General features: G+C 40.4%; 1 protein-coding gene across 4 annotated transcripts in view; it reads left to right on the top strand.

Annotated features, from left to right (window-relative positions):
- Positions 1-22,665, top strand: part of CCDC141 (coiled-coil domain containing 141) — a 166,196-nt gene that overhangs the window by 29,140 nt on the left and 114,391 nt on the right. For 3 of the 4 annotated variants that reach the window (XM_037130057.2, XM_037130055.2, XM_037130052.2), the window contains exons 3-5: positions 3,339-3,530; positions 9,699-9,807; positions 21,241-21,494. In XM_037130057.2, the coding sequence (XP_036985952.2) occupies positions 3,339-3,530; positions 9,699-9,807; positions 21,241-21,494 (555 nt within the window). The remainder of the gene's footprint in view (positions 1-3,338; positions 3,531-9,698; positions 9,808-21,240; positions 21,495-22,665) is intronic. The other variant, XM_037130059.2, reaches the window with a different exon arrangement.

Below are 22,665 nucleotides of genomic sequence, written 5' to 3'. Positions count from 1 at the left end.
AAGTCCCTCCACTCTCCCCTCTGGTCACTGTCAGCCTGTTCTCTATTTCAGTGTCTTTGGTTATATTTTGCTTGTTTGTTCAGGTGCAGTTTTATGGCTAACCCTCAACTAAAAACAGGTGATTTTAACTTCTTTTATATGTTCATTAAGTATGTTGAGTTAGGAGAAGCCATGAACCATGTGGGCAAAAACTCCAGATATGTTTGCTTATGTGAGTAGGAGAATCGGGCATGGCTGGACCCAGAAATGCAGCAGAGTTGTCAAAGTGCTGTCCTTGCATGTTGGGGACAAGTTCTCTGCGTGGCTGGTCGGTAGACCAGCCAGTTAGAGCAGCCTCACACCTGCCGATTTATAACTCTGGCGAAAAGTCTTTCCAGATAGCTGCCGCAGGGAAGACTCTGGAGGAATGGGATTTTCCCAGGTTGGATCATCTTTCATCTCCACGTCCACCACACGTGCATCCTTGCGCCTTTCACCAATCCGTACCTGGGATGGGTAACTCTTGTAAGCTAGCCCCGTGTCATTGCCTGCCTTCGTCAATGGGTGAGGGCCGGCCCTTCCGGGAAGTCACATGCCGTGGGTTTCTCACAGACGTGTTTCTCAGCAGGGCTGCTATTTGTCGGGACAGTCCTGCGTCAGGCCCCTCCACCACAAGTCACAGAGACGCGTCGTGACAACTAAAAAGGCTCAACATCTTTTCAAATACTCCTTTTGGGCCACTTCTGAAGAAAGGAAGGGAAGGAGAGAGGGAGGAAGGGAGGAAGGGAGGGAGGGAGGGAGGGAGGGAGGGAGGGAGGAAGGAAGGAAGGAAGGAAGGAAGGAAGGAAGGAAGGAAGGAAGGAAGGAAGGAAGGAAGGAAGGAAGGAAGGAAGGAAGGAACCAAAAAACAGTGATTAGTGCTGGAGCCATAAATCTGAGTAAGACAGAGGTTAGGTTTTTGAGTTTCCTTCACAGACTTGAAATCATTATCATTAGCATCCATGGGGGTATTGTGCCCTCAAGTCCTCTCCGTTAGCACCTTACTTGCATTTGGGTTTCAGGCTGTCTAAATGGGAACATTGTGCTCCCTGAGTGGGGGAGAGGAGGAAAAAGAGGTAATCTCCTCCGGGGCTCAGCAACTGGCATTAAAATAGAACCGCATTCCCTCCTTGCTGGCAGAACTTGTACAAGCACCAGATTCTGAAGAGAAGGCCTGACTGGTAGGATGACATGATACGTGGGCAACCATAGAAAGTTGAAGACTAGGAGAACTAAAAGCCTTCCCAACACCTTTACCAAATCTGAACACATATCAGAGACCCAAGTATTACATTTCAAACACCCACATAGTAGATTTCGGCTTTGGATTCAGATCATGCTTCATTTCAGGAATCTCACAAAAATACACTTCAGTTGGTCATTATCTTAGGTCTTTGGATTGGCTGAAAAATATCACTGCTCTGTGAATCCTGCCTAGTTTGAGTCCCTCTGTTTGAGTCCCCCTCTCCTCCAATGTTTCAGAAGGGGGTTGATAGGCCCTTGGGAGCACAGGACTTCACTTGGCCTCTGATCTCAGCACCCCAAGAGTAATCTAAAATTCCAAGAGAATTTGAAGCAGACAATTTTCTGCCAATCCTTAAAGCAGAATGTTTATTGGCTTTCTTGAAGAAAATCTCCAAAAAAATGCAAATTGTAACAAATTAAACCCCAAGGGTTCTGCAGTAATGTTCTGGCCTTGGAATACCAGTGAATACATTTTGCAGTTCACATTGGAGGTCATGGGAGAATCCCAAGCAAATACTGGAAAACCAGAATTGCAGTCCTCCACGCTGCCCCTGAAACCTTTGTATCACTGATTTATAGTGTCGCTTCAGTGGGGAAAGAACAGTATTAAGAGGTACTAAGTTACATGTGTTTAACAAGGTTGAAGAATTCTGTGTAAAATATACTTCTAAAAACAATACTATCAGCCATGGGAATAGCCAGCTCCAGATTTATCTTACCACCTTTGTGTCAAATTTTTAAAAATATCATTAAAGGCTAAGTGATCTCTTGCTTTGCTCTAGACGAAGTCATTGCCCATTGTTTCCTATTCTCCTCTGCATCTCCAGCATGGAATCATCAAAGTCTCCTAGTGGCAGTTTTTACTACAGCCTTTGGCAGATGAATGAGATATCTTACATTAAAAACTCCTAACATAACTGTTTCCTTCTCCTTTACATATTCTTGGAGTAGAAACATATTATAAGTAGAAACTGAGGCCAAGTTATTCCCTTTAAATGGCAAAAATATATAATGAAACATGCACAATACCAAATTAATCGGCCCTTAAGATAATCTAAAGTTCGTCACATGGGAAGAAAATGCCTAGATAGTATGCTCTCAAAGTAGTATAGGAAAGTACACACATTTGGTCTAACTCTCCTGGCAATTTAGACAGTCATTTGTTTGGCTTAGCCTAGAGACCAGAGAGAACAGAGCTGGCAGGTGTTCAGTGGATATTTGTGAAGAGTTCTTCGGCAGGTCCAACGCAATCTGCCGGAGACTTTTTCTGAGTAAGCTGCGAAATGATGGGGCCCTGGTTTAGATGTTGTGTTGCATTACGGATTTTATTTTCCTTCTTTATTAAGGATGAGAGAACCTTGAATGTATAATGGATAGCAAATGATTGTACATCTGTGAATGTATCTGACATTTTGGAGCTTACATTATTTTAGTTTATTTTATTTTTAAAATTATGCTTTTTTTTTGCCAACTTCAAGAATGAAACAGAATCTTTGGGATCCTCCTCCTATCCCCACATCAGATAATTCTGTAAGCACATGTTCTCCTTAATTGTCCATATTTTCTTCAATCTGTAATGTTGGTTACAGATATTCTCACTCTTACATTATGAGTACTCTTTCCTAAAAATCTAGTCTTAATATTTACATTCAGCTTCGCAAACATAAACTAACGATTATTTAAAATAAATAGTAAGTTTTACTGAGTTTCATTTCTCACAATTTATTTTTAGCACTCTGGATGTGATCAAATTAGCTTTTTTTTTTCTTTTTTTAAAAATTTTCTTTAATGTGAGGTTAACGAACACTCTGTACCCCTGGGAATGTAGATGTGTACCCCTGATAAATCTCTAGATTTGAGCAATGTGAATGCTGGGAGCCTGGTTCAGCACAGACTCCACTGCTCCGTCCTGCCTGCTTGATCTGCCTGTCTGCATAGCAATTTGAGTTTATAAATTCTGTTCTAGACCTTCCTTGACCACATGCAGTTTCATATATCCATGTGTTTAAAATGTGATCCTGTATTCTTACATTGAGTGGCACTCTGCCTTATACCATTTTTTCCCCCCTGATTAGGCTTTGGAAGATCGGGTGTGGGAACTCTTGCAGGAAGCAGACAAGACAGCCGCAGAGAACAAGGATCAGAGTCAGGTGTATGACGCCATGGCCAGCACCCTGGGGGAAGCCTGGGCAGCCCTGGTCTCCATGCTTGAAAGACGAAGGGAGCTCCTCAAGTTGACCTCCGAATTTTTTGAAAGTGCCTTGGAGGTTTGTATTTAAAAAAAGACAACAACGAAAAACACCTACTTCTGCCTTCTCTATATCAGAACAAATGGGTAGCACTCCTGAAAATGTTTTATTTCTACATATAGACATTGCAACTGGTTCAAAAAAAGTCACAATAACCAGTATTATATATGTATATATGTATATTACATTTATTTTGTGACTGTTAAAACATAAGATTTTAATATTTTAAATGTAGGCCTTCAACCAAAAACTAAGTACAGTTCATTAAAGTTAAGTAAAATATTAAATAAAAGTGGGAACTCTACTTATAAGTCATTATATTTCCTTTTGTAGAAGATAGTAACATAATTACTAAATCAAACAAATACCCCTGAATATAGGATTTCTAGGAAATGGTGGTGTAGAATGTTCTTATCAACTAAAAGTTGTTAACTAAAAGTTCTGCTGCTTACCCAAAGGGAATTGCAGAATAATCCATGGAATGTTTGAATTGTGAGCATAGCATTTTATAAAGTACTTTTCCGAGGCATATAGTTGAGTTACTGCAGTTTGAACTCATTAAAATGTAAGGGAAGAAAAAGTCCTGGGGCTAAAAAGGTCATTTCCCCTATGATTTTTCTTAAATTCTGCAGTGTTCTGAGGTTCCAAATTTTAAAATGTGATGCTTAAAGAACACTATCAAAAGAGATGTTATGGTTGGCATGACAGTTATTGGAAATTTCACTTTTAACTACTCTGTCAAATGGCAGTACATTCATTTCCATGTGAGAGCACTGCTGCATGATGATAAAGCACACACTTTGAAAAATATGACATTTCCAAGCCGACAATTCAGGACTTAAATTCAAAATAATGAAGGAAAGAAGTTTAGTGATAGAACATAGTAATTGAGGTAGACAATCTCATGCCTCACAAACTCGGTTAAAAGTAAAAAGGAGGAGCAAAACCTTATTGTAATTTTCAAGGTTTATTTTCCATAATTTGAACACAGAAGTCCAACTCACAGTTAATTTTACAGATCAATTTGAGGAAAGTTCTATGCAAAATTTTCTTTCGTGAGAAGAACCAGGTGAAATATACCTACAGAGGTCATATTATAGATACACCTGATTTATTCTATCTTAGTAAGTGAGGTGGAGGTATCAACTGCCCTTGACATTCTGCTCATTTGAGCACAGGGAATTATTGTTTTTCCAAACATTACACTCAATATTTGTTTCTCACTATGGAGTAGCATTAATGCTAGCTGATTTTCTCTTTGAGAAATTACTTCCAGATAATTCATAAAATAAAACTAAGTCAACCTATCATTCAACCCAGAACTCCAATCCCTAATAAAATGACTGTTTCTTTTCTTTTATATTATATACTAATTTTATTTATTTAAAAATATTACTTCTTCTTATTATTATTTTATTGTTGTTCTATTACAGTTGTCCCAATTTTTCCCTGTTTGCCCTTCTCTGCCCAATCTACACCCCTGTTTCCAGTCAATCCCCACACTGTTGTCCATGAGTCATTAATATATATTTTTTGACTAGTCCCTTCCCCTTCTTTCCACCATTATCCCTCTTCTCTCTCCCCTCTGGCCATTGTCATTCTGTTTCACGTCTCCGGTTCTATTTTGTGCATGTTTGTTTTGTTCATTTAGTTCCTCTTTTTCATTGTTGTTTTTAATTTTATTGATTATGACATTACAGTTGTTCTATTCCCCCCCTTCATTCCCCTCCACCCTGCACACCCCTCCCCCACCATTCCTCCCCCTTTAGTTTATGACCACGTGTCTCAAGTTCTTTAGATTCTATATTTCCCATGCTATTCTTGCCCTCCCCCTATCTATTTTCTACCTACCGTCTATACTACTTATCTTCTGTACCTTCTTCCCCCTTCTCCTCCTCCCACTCTCCTGTTGCTAACCCTCCATGAGATCTTCATTTCTTTGCTTCCACTCCTGATCTAGCTGTCCTCTTAGTTTGCTTTTGTTTTAGGTATGGTTGTTAATAACTGTGAGTTTGCTGTCCTTTCACTGTTCATGTTTTTTATCTTCTTTTTCTTAGGTAAGTCCCTTTAACATTTCATATAATAAGGGCTTGGTGATGATGAACTCCTTGAATTTGATCTTATCTGAGAAGCACTTTATCTATCCTTCTGTTCTAAATTAAAGCTTTGCTGGATAGAACAATCTTGGTTGTAGGTCTTCGGATTTCATGAGTTGGAATACTTTTTTCCAGCCCCTTCTTGCCTGTAAGATGTCTTTTGAGAAATCTGCTGACAGTCTAATGGGAACTCCTTTGTAGGTGACTGTCCCCTTATCTCTTGCTGCTTCTAGGATTCTCTCCTTCATTTTAATCTTGGATAATGTAATTATGATGTGCCTTGGTGTGTTCCTTCTTGGGTCCAACTTCTTTGGGACTCTCTGAGCTTCCTGGATTTCCTGCAAGTCTATTTCCTTTGCCAGATTGGGGAAGTTCTCCTTTATTATTTGTTCAAATAAGGTTTCCACTCATGGCTGTTCCTCTTCCCCTTCTGGTACCCTTATAATTCGGATGTTGGAGCATTTAAAGATGTCCTGGAGGTTCCTAAGTCTCTTCTCATTTTTTTGAATTCTTGTTTCTTCATATTTTTCTGTTTGGTCATTTTGTTCTTCCTTCTGGTCCACTCCCTTGATATGAGTCCCAGTTTCCTTTCCATCACTGTTTCTTTCCTGTGCATTTCCCTTCATTTCAATTAGTTTAGCCTTCATATGTTCCTTTAATTTGTAACTAAAATTAGCCAGTCTGTGAGCATCCTGATCACCAGTGTTTTGAACTGTGCATCTGAAAGTTTGGCTATTTCTCGGTCACTTAGAGTTATGGGCTCTGGGACTTTGAGTTCTTCTTGAGCCCTGTTTGGTCATTAAGTATGAGGAGCGGAGCCTTAGTTGTTCACCAGGGCGGGGCCACCCAGGTCGCTGGTTTTGTGATGCTGTACATGGGGGCAGGGCCAGAGTGGGGCAATAGTGGTTCCCTCTGCCGCTTCCCACAGCTGGGGCCTGCTCGGTCCGTCTCACTGCTCACTTTTTCGCTGGTTTATCTGCGCGCGAATGTGTGACCCTGGTCAGCCTGCCACCCCGCGCCCTCACTGGGTCCACCTGTCAGAACCCCACACATGGGGATTCGCCAACCGCCGACCCACCACGCACCTGGGTCGGTCTGGCCACTTTTTCCTGTGCAACCCTGCTCAGCCAGCTGCTGGCTCCGTTCCTCTTACCCGTCTGGCTGAAGGGTTCATTGCTGTCGGACTTCAGTATAGTTCAATTTTCTGTGTTTTGGTTGCGCCTTTTTTTACTAAAACTTTGTTGTCTTTAAACTTGGTTGTGCAAGAAGGCACAATGTTTCCACCTACGCCTCCATCTTGGTGGAAGTCCTCATTTAATTCCTCTTATAAGTGAGATTACATTGTGTGTATTTTTCATCAGTGGGCTTATTTCACTTAATCATAATATTCTCGAGTTCCATCCATGCTATTGTAAAAAGTAGGACTTCTTTCTTTGTTTCTGCTGCATGGTATTCAATCATGTAAATGTACCAGTTTTTTTATTCGCACATCTACTGATGGGCACTTAGACTTTTTCTAGCACTTGCCTATTATAAATAGCGCTGCTCTGAACATTGGTGTGCCTAAGTTCTTTTGAATTGGTGTTTCAGGATTATTAGGGTATATTCCCAGCAGTGGAATCACTGGGTCAAAAGGCAGTTCCATTTTTAGGTTTTTTTGGGGGGAATTCCATACTGTTTTCCACAGTGGCTGCACCAGTCTGCATTCCCACCAACAGTGCACTAGGGTTCCCTTTTCTCCACATCCTCACCAGCACTTGTTTGTTGATTTATTAATGATGGCCATTCTGACAGGAGGAAGGTAATATCTCATTGTGGTTTTAATTTGCATCTCTCTGATGGTTAGTGATATTGAGCATCTTTTCATCTGTCAGTGGACCCTCTGTGTGTCCTTTTTGGAGAAGTGTCTGTTCAGGTCCTCTGCCCATTTTTTAATTGGGTTATTTGTCTTTCTGGTGTTGAGTTGTATGAGTTCTTCATATTAAAATGACCTTCTTGTATCACCCTGCTTCCAATTTTGTGGACCACTGTATACTTAGTTTACAACAAAGCTCTACATGATACTCCCCACCCCTTCTGTACATCAAAGCATTTTCATTAATGATTTTTTTAAAAAGAGAAAGACTAACATTAAAAATAGGGTTTTTTTTAAAATCCCTCTCATCATTATTTCTATTCTATATAAGCCAAAGAAAAAAGAAAAGTGGGGGAAAGATAACACCCATAAGATGGAAGTTAATAGTATTTTAGGGAAGCTTTCACTTAGTAAAATTGTTTGTTTGTTTACGAATTTTTAAATAACAAGCTGAAATATATAGGACTCCAAAACTCTTTGCAATATTTTACAGGGAAAAAACAAATTACCTACATGGTTTCTATTTTTTTGTTTTTGTTTGAAAGTTCTGCTCAAGGAATGCTTTTAAAATCAGTTGTCAGAAATGGAATGAATTAGAGATGTGACGTGTGGATAGGATTCCCTTATGGGACTACGTGCATTCAAGAGTTCTTCAAAAATGCAAATAATTTCCTATTGCACAGTGGATACTTACTAGAGGACAGTTTCTGACTCATACACTGAACCATCAGAAAGGCTGTTCTCTTCTCCAACATAGTGCTTCAATTTAGAAACATTGTCCCTAAGTGACAATGGCAGGTGCCCATCAGATGTTCTGACATTATGATGGAGGCCTTCCCTGCATTTCTAAAGAAGACACACTCATTCTCTCATTGTCCTATGCTGTTTATAACTGGGTCTTATATGGCTATCATAACAATGATAACATAGACCTCATTCATCAAATAGTTACATAAAAGTATTAAAAATCACCAAAGAAAAATCTCAAAAAAGCACAAGCACTGTGACACCTTTTGTCTTTCTTTCTGATATGGTACCTTTATAATTTATCTACACTTGATCCAAAGGTGGACATGTTGATTAAAATGCTCTTATAAACTATAATAATTACCTTTGAATCTTCATGTTAAACCATCTGTCTGCTACTATGAATATGCTATACTAGCATAACCAAATATGCTTTGACCTTTCTAAACCTGTTTTCTAAGATTAGTCCCCTGAGAATTTTAACAGCACTTCAAGCATCTCCCTTTCTACCTCCTCATGGAGAACCACAAAAAAGAAATTGATCATATTCCCCACCATTTAGGATGTCAAGTTCAAATTGCCATTTTTTTCTTGAAACAGAGGAGAAATTTTCCATTTTTCATTCTTGCTGTATCAAATCTCATTTTATTTATACAAATAATGTATACAATTATTTATAAAAATGCAAACAAACTTACAAATTATAAATCTAGAAATTAAACTTTTACCTCCCTAAACCTATACCCAAACCCATTTATTCTCATAATGTAACAATGTATGTATTTTATATATATACACAAAGCCTATGTATAAGATATATATATATAGGATATACATAACATGTGTGTGTGTGTGTGTAGGCTTTGTGTAAGAAATGGGATTAGACATTGCTTCTTGGCCTTTTGGCTAAAATGGAATTTGAAAATGGGATTGGACTATGTATTATTTTGAAACTTGCATTTTTCAGATCTAGGTCTAATTATAGAGGGGGAAAAAGCCTGTATTTCAACCTTCCCTCTACATGGGTTCTTAAGTTAAATTTTTTATAATTATGTCGTCACTGGTTAGCCAAACTTCTGTTAGTTTCTCCTATCAAATGTTCTAGTAATTTTTTTGACAAACTGCCTATAATGTTAAAAGTGGCTGTATTCATTACAATGGACACAAAAATTTTAGTTGAAAATTGCAATAGACATTTGAATAGTAAGCAGTTTGGTCTATTACATTATACATGATGTTTTTCCAGGTAAGAAAGGAATGCAAAAAAAAAACATCATTACCTTGGTATTTTGTCAGTTGGCTGCATGTGAACACACGCCCTCACACAAACACCCTAAGCCAGCACATGTTCACCCGGGCCCACACCTCACACAAACACATACAGAGTCAGCTAGGCTATTAATTCACTTTTAAAAACCTGTGTATAACTAAAAGTGGCAAATTAACTTTTATTTTTTCAAATGCCTCTTCCCTCTACTTCTCTTGTAGTTTGCTATTAAAATAGATCAAGCAGAAGATTTCCTCCAGAACACTCAGGAGTTTGAGAGCACGGAGTCCTTAAAATCACTCCTTCAGCTTCATGAACGTCATACCAAAGGCAAGAAATGTGTTCATTCTTCACATAAGCTTTTAAATATTTTAAAAGATGTTAATGGGAGAATGCTTCTGTATGACTGTATTTTTAATTTACCTGTTTACATATACCTCAGCTCATTCCAAGAAAGATTAAAGAAAGCTCTTTTCTCAGTCATCTTCTGCAAGAAAGAAGTAGTTGTAGATGATTCTGAGGAGATGGTGGAGGAACAGCCTCTGGGAGATCATGGGAACCCTGGACGTCACTCAGTCCGCTCCATTTTAGTTCCCGAGCACAGGGGCCATGCTCACCTTGTGCCCCTGTGTATCCTCAGCATCTAGCAAGGCGTTGGCACCTGGTGGTCCACCAAAGCTATTTCTTGGTCAAATAAATGCTTGGATTCAGTGACCGCTTCTTTTCAGGGAAAGTGAGTGGAGATCAGCCTTTAAATACCAGCTCTGGATAAGGGCGATCCCTTTCGTTATTGCAGTTTTTAAAAAGAATGGAGTTGTGAAAATTTTCCAAGTGAAAAAATCTAATTAAAACACTGTCAGCTCCCTCTGAACAACTATAAAGGTAGTCTAATTGTTAACCAATAATTTGTATCTAGCCCTTTTCTAACAGAATTTGGGGTGGGCAGAGTTGCAGTAGGGAAGGCATCTGTGAAAGAGGAGCTGCTTATTGTAATTTTTTCTGAGGAAGCAGGGGAGATAAGAACAGCACTTCTTTTCTTTCTAATGCATTTTTCTAATTATTACTGCCAAAAACCTGGGGATGAGTGGATGCTTTCCTGCACTCATTCGTCACAGTTCTAACTCAGCTTCAAGCTTGACCAGCTTGATTGTACTGGACAAGGGGCAAAAAGAGGTTTTAAGGCCACAGATAGATCGTGTGTTTCTATCACCCTGGAAAGGGACCCTAGATAATAGATCACAACTTTTCTAAAAGTCAAAGATTAAAGGGCTCAATCTTTCCTATGTAAATTATGAGATGCTACCACATACATACATGTAATTTTAACTGATTGTTGTTGTTGAGGACCTGTCACTATGCTGAGGGATTAATTATCAACAGCACCAGAAGCAATGGCCTTAACACAGCAGCCTGCTCACTTTTGCACAGCAACAGCAATCCAGCTGGGTCCAAAGAGGGTGAACAGAATCACAAAAGATTCCTCTTAGGACCCTGGAAAGGGAGCCTGGGTCCAGGTCACTGAGATGGGTCTGTGGTCTCAGTCTTCGTCACCCAGTATGAGCCTCACAGCAACTTTACCTCCAGGAGCCTGACAGCGATGGATGCTTTTGTTGAAGACGTTCAGTACTGAGGCAATCAAATGCAAGCATTTTTTAGGGAGTGAGTGTGTGGGAGTGGGGACTTTTCCATACATATTTTGGGTTGGAGCGGAAATGGAAAAGTGGCCTTAATGCTGTTTTATTGTTGTTGTTATTTTGGCTCCCTCAGAGTTGCTAGGGCCTGTGGTAGGCGGGTCACACGCTGCTCAGACCACAGGGCCCTGGCCTCCCGGAGCTCGAGTGGGATTGCTGCCTTGCCTTTCAGGGTGCCGTGTGCAAGTGTCCACCAGGCCTCTTCTTAATCTGTGAAGATGGATGCACATGCTGGCTGAAGGCGGAAAACGTAGTTCATTTTTGTGATGACAAAATATTCTCCCATCCTTCCATCCTCATGGCATGTTTATTGTGACATTTTGTGTTCCTCTACGTGATACCTGAAGCACAGAGATCACAGGGGACTCTGGTCATAATGTCTGGCTCTGGATATCCAGGCAGGATGTGCCCAATGGCGGCTCTGAGGGCTTTGTTTTCATAAAATAGGAGTAGATGGGATTTGTTTAACAAGTAATTCAGTGGGATATGATTAAGATTAGCTGATTTAAAATGGATATGCAAGGACAAAATTCTGATTTTCACTTAACGACTGCATATCTGACTTAGTCTTTTCAGACTGTTATAGTAAAATGCCACAGACTTGGTGGCTTATAAATGACAGACATTTATTTCTCACAGTTCTGGAGACTGGAAGTCTGAGATCAGGTGCCAACCCAGTCAGCTGAGGGCTCTCCCCCAGGGTGCAGATTTCCCGTGTGTCCTCACACAGGGGAGGGGGTCGGAAGCTCTATGAGGGCTCTTTTAATAAGAGGATGAATCCTACTCATGAAGCCTCCGCTCTCGTGACCTAATCCCCTCCCAAGGACCCCACCTCCTAGTGCCGCCATCTTGGGCATTAAGATTTCAACATGTGAATTTTAGGGGCACAAACATTCAGACCATAGTGATATTTATCATTTTTAAACTTAAGGAAATAAAATATATCTGTAACTTATTTATTTTATAACTGAAATTTATTCCTCTTCATACCCTTTACCTGTTTCTCCTACCCTAGTCCATCCACGTTCTGGCAAATGGCAACAGTTCGTTCTTCTACTGGATGAGTAGAATTCTATTGTATATACCTACCACGGATTTTTCTTTTGTTTTTTAAAAATATGTTTTATTGATTATGCCATTACAGTTGTTCTATTTCCTCCCCTTCATTCCTCTCCATGCTGCACACCCCTCCCCCACCATTCCCCCCCTTAGTATATGACCACGTGTCTCAAGTTCTTTAGATTCTATATTTCCCATACTATTCTTGCCCTCCCCCCTGTCTATTTTCTACCTACCATCTATACTACTTATTTTCTGTACCTTCTTCCCCCTTCTCCTCCTCATACTTCCCTGTTGCTAACCCTCCATGTGATCTTCATTTCTATGGTTCCACTCCTGATCTAGCTGTCCTCTTAGTTTGCTTTTGTTTTAGGTGTGGTTCTTAATAACTATGAGTTTGCTGTCCTTTCACTGTTCATGTTTTTTATGTTCTTTTTCTTAGATAAGCCCCTTTAACATTTCATATAATAAGGGCTTGGTGATGATGAACTCCTTGCATTTGATCTTATCTGAGAAGCACTTTATCTGTCCTTCCATTCTAAATGAAAGTTTTGCTGGATAGAGCAATCTTGGTTGTAGGTCTTTGGATTTCATGACTTGGAATACCTCTTTCCAGCCCCTTCTTGGCTGTAAGGTCTCTTTTGAGAAATCAGCTGACAGTCTGATGGGAACTCCTTTGTAGGAGACTGTCCCCTTATCTCTTGCTGCTTGTAGGATTCTCTCCTTCATTTTAATCTTGGATAATGTAATTATGATGTTTCTTTTTTGGATCCAACTTCTTTGGGACTCTCTGAGCTTCCTCGATTTCCTGCAAGTCTATTGCCTTTGCCAAATTAGGGAAGTTCTCCTTTATTATTTGTTCAAATAAGGTTTCCACTCATGGCTGTTCCTCTTCCCCTTCTGGTACCCCTATCATTCAGATGTTGGAGCATTTAAAGATGTCCTGAAGGTTCCTAAGCCTCTCCTCATTTTTTTGAATTCTTGTTTCTTCATTCTTTTCTGTTTGGTCATTTTTTTCTTCCTTCTGGTCCACTCCCTTGATTTGAGTCCCAGTTTCTTTTCCATCATTATTGGTTTCCTGTGCATTTCCCTTCATTTCAATTAGTTTAGCCTTCACTTGTTCCTCTAATTTGTGACTAAAATCAAACAGTTCTGTGAGCATCCTGATCACCAGTGTTTTGAACTGTGCATCTGAATGTTTGGCTATTTCTCAGTCACTTAAAGTTATGGACTCTGGGGCTTTAAGTTCTTCTTGAGCCATGTTTTGGTCTATTGGCACCTGTTATATATGAGGAGCAGAGCCTTAGGTGTTCACCAGGGTAGGGCCACCCAGGTCGCTGGGTTGTGACACTGTATGTGGGGGCGGGGTCAAGGAGGGGCAATAGCAGTGCCCTCTGCTGCTCCCTGAAGCTGGAGCCTGCACAGTCTGCCACACTGCTCACTTCTTCACTGGTTTATCTGCGCACGAATGTGTGACCGTGGTCAGCCTGCCACCTTGCACCCTCACTAGGTTTACCCATTGCTACCCCACACCTAGGATCTGCCCATGGCTGCCTGCACAACTAGGTCTGGGGATCTTTCCTGCCCAACCAGCTCCACTGCTGGCTCCACCCCTCTTACCGGTCTGGCTGAAGGGTTCGTTCTTGTTGGACTTCCATATAGTTCAATTTTCTGTGTTTTGGCTGCATTTTTTGTTACTAAAACTTTATTGTCTTTAAACTTGATTGTGTGAGAAGGCAAAGTGTTTCCACCTATGCCTCCATCTTGGCGGAAGTCCTAGCCCTACCATGGATTTTTATCTTTTTCTCCATTCATCCATTGGTAGACACTTGGGTTACTTCCACAGTTGGGCTTAGATTAATGTACAGCTTAGGGAATATAGTCAATCACATTATAATAATGGTTACCAGATAGTAACTAGACTTACTGTGGTGATCATTTTGTAATGTATGTAAATATTGAATCACTATAATGTGTACCTGAAACTTATTATAACCAATTATATTTCAATAAAAATATATTTATTAATGAAGCTAGCCATCCTATCAAGGTTCTGAAATGTTGATCAATGAGTACAACAAAATGGGAATCTTAGGAAGACAAAGGTTAATGATGTAATGACTGTAGAAACCATAATCAAACTTATCCCTAATATTCATTGTATTTCATTTAGCTTCCCTTATACCTTTTCCTTATTCACCAACACTAAGGCATTTTGTATGTTAGAAACCTATTCTGTGACCTTGTAGAAGCCATAACCAGGATGAATGGATTGAAGTTCCTGCCCTTTGGAATGTTCCAGACTAAGTTTGTTTTTTCCTCTGCATGACAATTCCTCAAATAGTTGAAAACTAATGTGTCCTCTCCAGCCTTCTCTTCAATGGATGAAACATGCCTAGTTAGCTAAAGTGTTTTTCAGAAAGCATAGTTTCCAGACCACTTACCAGCCTGGTGACCCTCAATTTCACAACACATAATTAAACAATATCTTTTGAACCCATGCCAGGAGAGAGACCCAGAGTTGTGTGTCAGGGAAGCACATGGCCCTTGCCCTCTGGAGCCCCACAGTTCAGTGGGGCCTGTGCCCATTTACTGCTGAGTGCCCTCTGTGCTATGCCACTCAGCCCGTGCACTGCAATCCGTTATTCCCTTATTTGTCACTGTCACCAAGTTGTGAGACTCTGAAGGGCAGGGGCTAGTACATCTCTGAATCTCCAGGACTTAGAAGAGCAACCATTCCAAAGTATGTTTATGGGGTGTTATTTGTGTTTAATGACAATGTAAGACAAGATAGAATGCTGGGAACTTGAGTAATACACATGGTACTGTGGAGACCTTGAGGAAAGAAAGTCGGTTCTGAGTGCTGACGGATCACAGCTGCACCCCCAGACTGCCTACTGCCTTATGCAATAAACGTGACACATGAGAAGCTTCCTCGCAGGAATAATCATATTATTACTTCCTTATCCTTAGATGTTATATATGGCTTAAATGTAGCTGAGATATAGGTGTATTGGGGCCCATTATACTGTTCCTTCTGCTTTCGTGTATATTTGAAAATGCTCATTGAATGAGCTTAAGAAACATCAATCCATGGAGGAACATTGGAATGCTTTAAAATGTATTAGGAAGAAATGTCATCCATGATCTCAATGGCAAGTCTGTGACCTGGATACTTTTTATAAAATAAGCATTTGGAAAGATTGTTTAGCAAGCTCTAAATTCACTTAACTTGTGTACATTCCTCATTTATCCATCATGAATTTTCTATTTATGCTTAATTATAGCAAACTGTATAGGTATTAGTTTAAAATATACTTCATTGCTACTTTTTGAGATATAATGATAATCAAAACAATTAAAACTGATTAAACATCTACTAGCTTGACATGACAAAGTATTATGTCAGTAAGTAGGATTTTGTAAATGCAAAAAATTCAATCTCTACCGCTGACTAGTTAAAAGAAGGAGAAGGAGAAGATACTACCCTTTGCAACAGCATAGATAGACTTAGAGAACATTATGCTAAGTGAAGTAAGCCAGTCAGAGAAAGACGAATACCATGTGATTTCACTCATATGTGGAATTTAATGAGCAAACTGAACTAACAAGACTCATAGATACAGAGCAGGTCGATAGGTATGTGGTGGGAGGAGGTCAGGGGATGGACGGATTGAGCAAAAAGGAAAAAGCACTCATGGACATGGACAATAGTGTGGTGATTGCTGGGTGTGGAGAGGGAGGAGGATATAAGGGGGACAAATGATCATGGAAAAATATAATAAAAAAAGAATGTTAGAATAGCTTTTCATAAGGTCTTTAAAAATGATTTTTTTTCATGAGGATTAGCCCAACTCTTCAAAAACAGTTTTATAAAAAGGAACTGGATTTGATGAAGTACTGGCTTAAATTAACTGAACAAAAAAAAAACAACACAAAACCTTTCCCTGTTCCACTTTTAAAAAATGGTCTGAAATTATGTTTTAATGATGCATTCTTCAAGTAATTTTAGAACATGCAGTGTTACCCAGGGACCTGATTGGAGCTCTGATACTGATGCTCATCATTTGTTGCCTACTTCAGTTTGTGGCTCTCACAAATCTGACCCTGGATTAAATATACTGCATAAGTAATCAGACATATGTATTTCTCCAGCATCATATTTCTGTTAATGCTTGCAAAATAAAATTTACTCATATTAAAAAACAAAGAATACAAGTTCAATCTTTAAAAGAAATGAACTGTGGAGATTTTGTATTTTTTGAAAGTCAGGGTACAGGTAGATAGTTAAGCCTTGAGAAAAAATACAGCACCATGAATGATCAACTGAAGGAATAAATAACTAGAAAAACATAAACAGTATGAGAGTAAAATGTAAGGAACTGACAAAGGGAACCGAGGGAACAGTTGAGCCTCTTTAATGACCGTCTTAGTAGCCGTGACAGACTGACTTTAGCCCGGGCACGTTTTGCAAGTTAACTTTGGCTTAGGAGGCTGTACTCCTGGCAAGATACTGTAGTAGTGGTTATACTGTTTTGGCAGAAGCTGAAACAGAAACCAGAAAAATATTGCAAATGGAAATTTTGGCTAATTATATGTATTTTTTAAAATTTTTATTTTATTGATTATGCCATTACAGTTGTTCTATTCCCCCCTTCATTCCCCTCCACCCTGCACTCCCCACCCCTACTATTCCCCCTCTTTAGTTTATGACCATGTGTCTCAAGTTCTTTGGATTCTATATTTCCCATACTATTCTTGCCCTCCCCCCTATCTATTTTCTACCTACCGTCTATGCTACTTATTTTCTGTACCTTCTCCCCCCTTCTCCTCCCACTCCCTTGTTGCGAACCCTCCATGAGATCTTCATTTCTATGGTTCTGCTCATGATCTAGCTGTCCTTTTAGATTGCTTTTGTTTTAGATGTGGTTGTTAATAACTGTGCATTTGCTGTCCTTTCACTGTTCATATTTTTTATGTTCTTTTTCTTAGGTAAGCCCCTTTAACATTTCATATAATAATGGCTTGGTGATGACGAACTCCTTGAATTTGATCTTATCTGAGAAGCACTTTATCTGCCCTTCCATTCTAAATGAAAGTTTTGCTGGATAGAGTAATCTTGGTTGTAGGTCTTCGGATTTCATGACTTGGAATACCTCTTTCCAGCCCCTTCTTGCCTATAAGGTCTCTTTTGAGAAATCAGCTGACAGTCTGATGGGAACTCCTTTGTAGGTGACTGTCCCCTTATCTCTTGCTGCTTCTAGGATTCTCTCCTTCATTTGAATCTTGGCTAATGCAACTATGATGTGCCTTGGTGTGTTCCTTCTTGGGTCCAACTTCTTTGGGACTCTCTGAGCTTCCTGGATTTCCTGGAAGTCTATTGCCTTTGCCAGATTGGGGAAATTCTCCTTTATTATCTGTTCAAATAAGTTTTCCACTGGTGACTGTTTTTCTTCCCCTTCTGGTAGCCCTATAATTCAGATGTTGGAGCATTTAAAGATGTCCTGGAGGTTCCTGAGTCTCTCCTCATTTTTTTGGATTCTTGTTTCTTCATTCTTTTCTGGTTGGTCTTTTTATGCCTCCTTCTGGTCCACTCCTTTGATTTGAGTCCCAGTTTCCTTTCCATCACTATTGGTTTTCTGTGCATTGCCATTCATTTCAATTAGTTTAGCCTTCATATGTTCCTTTAATTTGTGACTTAAATCAACCAGTTCTGTGAGCATCCTGATCACCAGTGTTTTGAACTGTGCATCTGAAAGTTTTGCTATTTCTTCGTCACTTAGATTTATGGGCTCTGGGGCTTTGAGATCTTCTTGAGCCATTTTTGGTCTGTTCGCGCGCATTAAGTATGAGGAGCAGAACCTTAGGGGCGGGGCGGGGCCTCCAGGGTGGGGTCGCTGGCTTGTGACGCTGTACGTGGGGGCGGGGTCAGAGCTGGGAAATGGCGGCCGTCTCTGCTGCTGCCCATCGCTGGGACCTGCTTGGTCCGTCTCACCGCCTACTCCCTTGCTGGTCTGTCTGCGCAGGAATGCACCAGCACAGTCAACCCGCGGCCCAGCACCCTCTCCGGATCCGCCAGTCGCTCACTGGGTCACTCACTGGGTCCGCCCTTTGCAACCCCACACCTGGGATCTGCGTGCCTGAGTCCATCTGACCGAGTTTTCCTGTGCGACCCCACTCTGCCAGCTGCTGGTTTCGCCCCTCTTACCGGTCAGGCTGAAGAATTTGTTGTTATCAGACTTCTGAAAAGTTCAATTTTCTGTGTTCTGGCTGTGTTTTCTGTTGCTAATATTTTGTTGTCTCTAATCTTGGTTGTGTGAGAAAGCACGGCGTCTCCACCTATACTTCCATCTTGGCGGAAGTCTAGAATAGGATGGCCTATTGCACTGTCAGTATCCAAGCACCTAAAGTTGTGTTTCCCTTTCTCATTTGAAAAGTCTAGTGTGTAAGAGCTAGTTATGGAAAGAAAGAAAAGAAATACTATGTGGAAACCCTGCCACCTGCCCATACTTTTTGTGTTTGTGTATGGTATTAATTTATCTGTATATTAGGGTTATGCAAATTCAAACTCTTGGGTTTAATAGGCACGGCCTCTACAACCTGTCTTCACCTTGTTTCTGCAGTTGCTTCTTGTGCTTCCACATAAGAACTTGTTCCAGGCAGACAGGATGTTGGTCCTCCTGTCCCTCTTGTGTTGTTTACCTCCAATTCCATTCTCTTGTTTGAGTGATTTGCTCTAATTTTAATGTTCTCTTTAACTTTCCTTCTTCTGTTTGAATGATCCCATTCTCTGCTCTCCTTCAAGTCTATGGTTGTTTTTATTGTTTGTTTCTTGCATTATCGACTCCCAGTTGAATTGCCCCATGCACACAATTATGCCTTTCTCATTCTGAGCAGATAACACCATTCATTACCTTATTTGACAGATTTGGATCATGTGCCATGCACACTTCAAATTCTTTCCTTTTCATCTCAAGATGTCTCTTTATAGTATCTTCACTTCTTTCATTCTCTCTTCCAACTGTCCAGCTGTCAGTCAAGAGAGACAATTGACCCAACCACTGCAGCCTAATCATTGCTGTGAAGTTTGCTGCCAAAGTGCTAGAATGCTAAAGCAGAATGTCACAGTAGTACAGTGGGCGTGGTTTAGTGCATTTCTCGTAGTGTGATATTTGGTGATGTGCTGACCCTCTGTTGTTCTTCACAGTTTTCATCCTAAAAAGAAAAGGTTGATTTTCTACCTTTTGTTTCTTGTAAGAACAAAAATCTCAAAGATTTCCTGTCTTGTTGACTTTATCACCTGGTAACTTGCCTTGTGTTTCTATTGTGTACTGTCATAAAACACCAAATCTTCTCACTGTCTCTTATTTCTGTCTCTGGAGGACAGCTGATCTCTAGCATCTACAGCTCTCCTAATCCTTCCCCCCTCTCCTAATACATTTGATCTCATTCAAACACTCTGCAAAAGTTGAACGCCTTTCCTGTGCCAGTCACTATGCTAAGCGCTGGGGTTACAGTCATGGTCCTTGTCCCCATAGTGCATTAGAGACTAACGGCAAAGACAGAGATTAATCAACTAACTCAACACTTAGATGTAAAGCTATAGCCATAAGAACTGTGGACGACAGGAACATTGTGCTGTGAGAATATGGGATAGGAGTATTTAATTCAATCTTATTTGTCCTTTGAAGAACTGACAATTGACCAAGACCTGAAATATGAAGCTGGAGAAGGTGGGGGTTGAGGAAAATGGTGTCCCTGGCATAGGACACAGTCAGACATTCTGGGGCAGGAGGGAGAATAGCTTGTGTGAGGTAGTTAAAGAAGATAGGGATGAAGGGGAGAGAGACTGAAACAATTGGAAAGGTAAGCGAGAGACCAGACCATGCCAGCCTGTAAAGTCTAAGGCAATGGGAAACTGTTGTTTCGTGTGTGTGTGTGTGTGTGTGTGTGTAACATAATATGTTTAGAAAAGATCTCTCTAGCTAATACATTGGGAATGGATGAATGTGTTAGAGAGGGGATGTAATTAATAGGTGACTGTACAGGTTTAGGCAACAGATGATGATTTTTGTATCAGGATGGAGAAAAGTAGGCAGATGCAGGAGATAGAGGTCGTGATAGAGGTGAAGCTGACAGGTCGTGAGAATGGTGAGGTTAGGGAAGAGGATGTGCCATGGACGACTCCTAGGTTTCTGGGGTAGAGAGTGCACAGCTGTCCAGCTGCTCCTCCAGTTAGTCCCCAAGGGTGGTTGCTTCTCAAAGTGCTGTTCTCCACTCCCCCTTTTACACTCTCTCCCTTGGTGATCCTTTGATTTTTGCCTAAACTCCCAGTTTTGCAAGATGTTGCCCAAACCACAATCCTATTCACTCCAGAGGGCACAAACTGGTGGCTCATTTGTCAGAGAAGCATATTTAGTGTATTAAAAATACAAATGACAAACATTTAAAATAAGAAGCTTTCACATAAAATCTATATTCATAATTCTTTAAAAAATTGAAGCACTGTTGACAATAACATATTCTCTCATGTCAACAGTTGGTCAGAACTGGTGACATGACCCTGTTAGACTGACCACACATGTCCCACCTTGCCATAGTCCCTGGCATCTGGGCTCCTGGCCACCACTCATTGATTGTTTTCTTTGCCCACTACAAATGTTAACCTTTAAACTTCAGTGTCAGTCAATCACCCCAGAATACAGAACACTCCAAGGAGATTAGGTCCCTTAACCACCATCAGACCAGTAAACACCACCTGAACCAGTGTTCAAATCCCACAGTCTTTTCACTCCCTGGACTGAATCATGATGTCATTTGGCAGTTAGTGGTGTAGTGATTGTTAGACCAGGTTGTTTGGCCATTGTATTGTAGGCACTTTATAGTTACATGTTTGACTTTCTTATTTCAGTGTGAAGCTTATATATATTTTAATTTATATGAAGAGTCCAAATGCTACTATATAAAAGCTTGCAGGTATCATTATTCTGTTTTCTTTCTAATTTTTTTCTAGAACTCTTAGAACACTCTCTAGCCCTTTTAAACAAAAGTCAACAACTCACTGACTTCATAGAAAAATTCAAGTGTGATGGACCTAATGTGAATCCCAAGTTGATGCAGGGAGCTCGTAATAGCTGCCTGAAGATCGACAGTCTTCTTGAGCTTCTACAAGACAGGAGACGGCAACTAGACAAGTACCTGAAGCAGCAGCGGCAGGAACTGAGTCAGGTTCTGCGGATATGTCAGTGGGACCAACAGGAAAACCAGGTAATCCCAAGGGGCATTGACGATGTCCCGACCTCAGCTAATGAAGTTTTGTTACTATGTGGACTATTTCCTGGGTCAGTTTCTCAGTTGTCACGGTCAGATTCCTTGGTCTTTGGTCTAAACTACCATATTGTTTTCCCAAGCAAGTAATATAACAACAAATACTTTTGTTTCCTCTCATTAAAACATGGATTTCATAAAATGGGAGCATACCATTGAGCAGTTTTGAAATGGCTATTGTTAGATTCTCCTTCTCACTTCCTTCCAGGTCACTGCTTTCAGGTATATTTCTTTGAAATCATGAAATGTTAACTGCAATTTTTTTGGAAGTTGGAGGGGCATGATGGGGCTGAGTTGTACTAGATTGCAGCTAATGTCAGTGAAAAAGGTTATCAGTGCAAAATAGAGATAATGCTCTTAGAAAAATGGTGTGGTGTCAATGAAGAAATCTGACTATAGCCTATGGCCAGATGCTCAGTGGTTAGAGGGCTTTGGGGTGGAGGGATGATGAGTCTGCAAGCTTATTGGAGCTCATGACCCAGACTGCAGGCACAGCACTGATCAGTTGTCTGTATGCTTGCCTTTATTTCTTGTCTCTGTCACTTGAAGGTAGGAGTGGGTGGAACTCTCTTTGCAAACCCTCAACTCAAATAGGTAGAATATTTATTGAAGTATATCTAACTGCCTCAATACCATGCTTAAATCTCTATATAGATTAAGTAGAGGAAGTTTTCAGAGAGAAATGATGTGGAAGGAGGTCTCCTGGTCTTGATGCATAGAAAAAGGGTCCCTTCACGTGTTTCGTTTTATTGCTCTGATCCAAATTGGAGAGACATATGTATAGCCGGTAGCAAATATGAGTCCAGGAGAAACTGGTTCTTATGTTAAACTGGAAAAGATGAGGACTTAATAAAATGATGATCGAGCTTTCAACTAATGCTGAGTACCTACTATGTACAGGTCCTATTATAAGTAGCAGGGATTCACAACACACAAAGCAAAGTCCTTTCCTTTCCTCTGGGAATTTCCTTCTAACGCAACTTCCCAGCCTCAGCACTACTGCCACTTGGTGCTAGGTAATTCATTTTGGGAGGCTGTCCTGTGCACTCTCAGGTGTTGAGCACCATCCCTGGTCTCTACCCACTAGATGCCAGTAGAATGTACTTCATTT

This window comes from Artibeus jamaicensis, unplaced genomic scaffold, assembly GCF_021234435.1.
Source record: "Artibeus jamaicensis isolate MK-2021 breed Jamaican fruit bat unplaced genomic scaffold, CSHL_Jam_final contig_391, whole genome shotgun sequence".
In the NCBI taxonomy this organism is placed as follows: Eukaryota; Metazoa; Chordata; class Mammalia; order Chiroptera; family Phyllostomidae; genus Artibeus; species Artibeus jamaicensis.
The sequence above is the reverse complement of the archived record's forward strand: the minus strand, read 5'-3'. Positions and strand labels throughout refer to the sequence as shown.